Source organism: Atta cephalotes, assembly GCF_000143395.1.
Source record: "Atta cephalotes unplaced genomic scaffold scaffold00062, whole genome shotgun sequence".
Lineage (NCBI taxonomy): Eukaryota > Metazoa > Arthropoda > Insecta > Hymenoptera > Formicidae > Atta > Atta cephalotes.
This window is the reverse complement of record NW_012130126.1, coordinates 453,799-459,168: the sequence shown is the minus strand read 5'-3', so window position 1 is coordinate 459,168 and position 5,370 is coordinate 453,799. Positions and strand designations below refer to the sequence as shown.

General features: G+C 36.5%; 1 protein-coding gene across 1 annotated transcript; it reads left to right on the top strand.

Annotated features, from left to right (window-relative positions):
• Positions 1 to 270: 270 nt before the first annotated feature.
• Positions 271 to 4,678, top strand: LOC105623658 (homeobox protein engrailed-1a-like). The gene is made up of 2 exons (XM_012205040.1): positions 271 to 913; positions 4,332 to 4,678. Exons 1-2 carry the CDS (start codon positions 271 to 273, stop codon positions 4,676 to 4,678), a joined length of 990 nt encoding a protein of 329 aa, XP_012060430.1.
• The last annotated feature ends 692 nt before the right edge of the window (positions 4,679 to 5,370 follow it).

Sequence of the window (5,370 nt, the reverse complement as noted above, 5' to 3'; positions counted from 1 at the left end):
GAATTCGTGCTAGCTTTCGAGGGATCCAGCGCATGGAATATTCGACACGATATTGGTGACACGTGAATAGTGTATATACGAGAGACTTTCGTTAAAATTAATTTAGAGATTTACAATCGTGACAATGACAGATTTTTAATCAATGCGGCTCATTGACAGCAGTGGACAGTGAAAACGTGTGCTTTCTTCTTAATATAGCCGCAACAGTATAGTGTTACTGTAACTTTTTGTTTTATTTTATAGGACAAAAATATTTTGATATATATTAAAATGAGCGTGGCACTTGTGTCCATGGAATCGACGTATGGTCTGCGACTAGGACAGCGACTCACCAGTCATCACCACCACCATCATCATTGTCATCATGTGTTATCGCCAGAGAGCCATGTAATACCGCATCAGCCGGATCATCCGCCGGATCGCCAGCAGGAAACCGAGGCACCATTGCGCTTCAGCGTTGTTAACATTCTCAGACCAGATTTCGGTCGCAAAGCCATTCTGAATGAGAAACAACCTGTTTCTACCATATCGTTACAATCACCACAAAGCAGCCCAGTTTCAGTTCCACGTGACCTCAGCCTATCGTCTCGATTGTCACCGTCGTCAATTCACAAAGAAAAGGACAATTTCCCATCTCACAATGGTCTTACGTCACCCTTGCTCAGGCAAAATGGATTGAGTCGAAGCGGCAGTTTAGAAAGTCTTGCGTCCAGCAGGAGCTCAGTCACCAGTAGCACAGTTGCCGGTCCAGCCTCCTTATGTTCCACATCATCCACAATCGGCAGCGAGTCTCTAAACAGCGACAACACATCCGGTGGCAGTAATACATCGACAAATCAACAAAACGGCACTAACGGTCAGTTATGGCCTGCTTGGGTGTACTGCACCAGATACTCGGACAGACCATCCTCTGGTAAATTCGATAGACATTTTTTCCTTCTTATTATCTGTTAACATAAAAAAATCAATATATACACTGAAGAAACAATTTTGTTAAAATATCTAAAAATTTAGATAAATGTATGTAGATCTGAAAATAATTTTGTTAGACTGTTCAACAACTAGCTTGAACAAAAACACAAATATTTTGAATTAAAACAAAATATTATTATTTTAATGATTTAATAAAATTATTTTGAGATCTACATTTAATTAAATTTTTATATATTTCAAAAAATACTTTTCGTGTAATTGTAGAGTAAATAATTGATACAATAAAAAATTGTATCTTATTTTAATAAAAAAACTAGAGAGATTTGTGTTTAACTTTATTTATATGTTACCTCATCGCAGGTATCAATTTTGAGTTTGATTACTGAACTAGTATGCACTAACTAATGATGCACATTAAAAAACAAACAAAGTTAGAAATTCATCAGATTTTCCGTGCGCGTGGTACGTGACTTTGCGTTTAGCTTTGCACATGCAAGAAGAACTTGCGTGGTCGCAACGTCGGAAATGTCTATCAAGATGTTTTGTTCACTTATGCGCTCCATAATGCGCTCCAGTTACAAAATCTGACCGTTAATTAAAATCCCTACAGAAGCGTTTGAAAAATTATGCGGCATGAAGATAAATAAAAATCTTTTCACAAGCAAAACACGTGGCTTTCATCCGGATTTTATAGCTAGTTATGTACTTGAAGTCATGGATCGAGGAAAAAGTCACTCCGCGCATTTCTGCGCAATTAACGGTAGTTTTTGAATGTAATTGTCGCTTTTTACATATACATATCCTTTTGCATGAATTATACTTTCTCAGTTTAGCGATTCTATTTATTTTAATGGAAAAAAAAAAAAAAAAGGAAAAGTATAAAATAATAGAACTCGAAGTTTACAAATGCGGCGCATGGAGAACGCGATGCCTAATGATTCGAGTACATGAGATAAGGAGGGCGCGATATCCGAGATCGTAACCGGAGCGATCGCGTATCGATGAACTTATTTAAATGATTAATCGCTCGCGCGAACTCCACGCCAACGGCGTCCAACTCGTGCAGACGCGAATCGTGATTATCCGCGACGCCTCGTCGACAAATTGCGGCGATCTCTGCCTTGAGAGTATCTAATTACGTTCGTGTTAGATAACAGTTTGCTCCACAAATAAATTATGTGATGGCCAACATACGGGGCTAATGTCTATCCCGCCGTTCGATATTACCGCAATAAGTTATTACACTCTGTGCAGGAGATCACGGAATTTTATATGAAAGGATCGCTACATCTAATTGCAAGTATAGCTAGGTGAAGCTAACGTACGGCTTGATGCCACCTGCGCTCGTTCGCAGAACTTAATTGTGTAGAAACCTACATTCTACAAACCTACCCTCTGCAATCACTGCCCCACATACGACGCTGCCATTTTTTTGCTTTCTTTGTCCCTTCCTTTTTTTTTCTTCGTTTATCTCTCTTTCTCTGTCAGCTAAATACTCACCGGCCTTTCTTATACTTGGGGTGATCCATGAGTTTCGATCCGATAATCTCGTTACTAATTGTCGAGGATCGCCTACTAATCTTCCTCGAGCCTCTTCATTGTCGAACGTTAACTCTTGAGTGTGGTTTCATATAACATTTTGTACCATTTAGTGATAGTAGAAAAAAAGAAAGAAGCAAATATAAATCTTGTATGAATCAATAGATATATCACTTTAGCAAATTCATTTAATTTTTAGAAAAGATGTTATAATAATTACAAACTTAATACAATTGCAAATTATACAATTAAGAAATTCAACGTCATTGTATTCACTTTTTTTATGAGCAATCGGCATCTTCATAAAAACATATTCCTTAGAGCGTCTTTATCTCGGTCAAAATTAAGACACTATCTTAAGATTAAGACACTGTTTATATATTGCTAAGACAAGGCGAGCTGATTAAAATTTACATTATTATTTATAATTCGAGCTCCTCGACAGCTCGTTAATTTCATGATCGTGAAGGTTTGCAAATATTTCGAAAAACCGAGACTAGAAAATCTTTTGTTTCTGTTTCAGTCGCTATCAGCTAATTATCATATTCTCACGTTACAGCATTAATAAATTGTTTGCGTGTCGGCATTTAAGTATTAAGTATTAAGTTGTTTGCTTGTGTCACGCAGTATTTTCACGAGCTCTCGATGGAAGCGTATTCACATTCAAAATAAAGATATGTATATATATATATATATATATATTTGTACTTACAATAATTTATTTTTATAAATTGTAAATATATTTCGTTTCATTAATAACTCCAGGAGTTCGTTCGATCAGACCCTTTTCGCATCTCCCCTGTGTTTCTGTCGTAGGAGTTCACGGTTAAATGAGAAATTTCTTGGAAAAATACGTAAGACAAAGAAAATTCAAACCAATGGATTAGAAATTACCATACATATAGTTCAATAATAGGACGCCATTTATTATTTATGATTAAAACTGAAGTGATGCAGCGGTAAAAAGAGCATGATTGCATTTTCTTGAAGTAAGTTAATGTCTGGTATTTTTAACGATGATAATATTAACAAACATTAACGATCGGTATGTGAAACGATCATATCTTTTTTAAATTACTACTATTGAAACATATGACTTTTTCAGAAGTAATGATATAATGCAGATAATTATATGTATTTTACACACTATCGATAATAACTATGTCTTGTATATCGTAGAGATACATTTTAAATTACAAACAACTGAAACGATTAACGGTTTACCCGATAATAATAACATCGGCGATAACTGCAACGTATGCAACGAAGCACGCGGATGTTCCAACTCTACATAGTTGCGTTATCTATCTGAAATAAAAATCAGAAACGTAACGTTAATGCTCAGGATACTCGATGAACATTACCTCCGATGAGAAGCTGCACAAGGTAATTGAAGTACTCATTATCGCGATTAAAAGCATGTGTTGCAAAATTCCGATTATTAACGCGAGAAAGGATATGACTCGATTCTTTTTAATAATGTAACCGTATTTTATGTTAAGTCGTACGAGAGATGTAAACGGTAGACATTAGCAGTCGAGTAAAATTACATTTCACATGCGAATGCAGGTGTCATTTTCAAATATGCCGCGATACGATCAGACGAACTATTTCCGCCTTCGCTAAATTCCAAAGCGGTTGCTCAGATATAGTTATCCCTCAAGTGTCCTTCTTACAAGGCGAACAAGCGCGCGCGCGCTCTCTCGTTGTCGCGAAAATGCTGAATCACGGTGGTGTGTGGACAAATTGATGAGAACGCCCACTTTCCCCGTGATAATGCCGCCTGTCTCACCGTCTCGAACTTCAGTCACAAAAGTCCGCGCGTGAAGATTAATGCGAGCTTTCTTTTGTCATTTCAGGACCGCGCACGAGACGAGTGAAACGTTCGCAGAGTACCAAGAACAACCCGCCGGAAGAGAAGAGGCCCAGAACGGCCTTCAGCGCCGAACAACTGGCCAGGCTTAAGCGGGAATTCGCGGAGAATCGATATTTGACAGAGAGAAGAAGGCAGCAGCTCTCGCGGGACCTGAGTTTGAATGAGGCGCAGATCAAAATCTGGTTTCAGAATAAGCGGGCGAAGATAAAGAAAGCGAGCGGACAGAAAAATCCATTGGCCCTTCAGCTAATGGCGCAAGGTCTTTACAATCATTCCACCGTGCCGGTGGATGAGGACAGCGACGAGATTGTGACCGGAAGAAACCATTGAGACTCGCATAAATTCAAATAGCAGTAACGAAACGAAGAGTTAGAGACTAGAATGATATGTGACTGCGTTTAAAAGCCATCGTCAGCGTTGAACGCAGTTGACAAAGAGAAAGTCGATAAAATATTATTTATGAAGAAATACCGAATATATAATAATCATTATGATTGAATAAAGACTGAACAGGACGGGAGGAAAAACGAAACTAGTAACGAAGAATGAAATTTGTTTTTATAGTGCAATTGAACAGTATAACTGATAGCTAAGTAAATTGATATGCTTAATGATAAATAGGATATGTTTTTATAAAAAAATCAGCGAAAAAATTTTTATAAAATATCTTAGAAAATTATTTGACTTCAACATTTCCGTATTTAAACTAAATAAGTATTTAGTGAGTTCAAACAATTGTGAATAAACAAAATTATATTTATTTTATAAAAGTATGCTTAAAACAAAGCGTTTAAAAGAAAATTAACAATTTTTCAATGTTTTTTAAATAATTCGATAAATATTTTATTCTCACGGAGAATTTTGCGATATTCTTCTTATTCTTAGTTCTTATCTATTACCTATTGTCAATTTCTAACGAAAGAAAATGCATTTGTATATGACGTACGTATATTTTAACATTTTTAAACACGAGACAAGAAATTGCTTTGATATGAAGAAAACTATCCTAGCGTATGAATTGA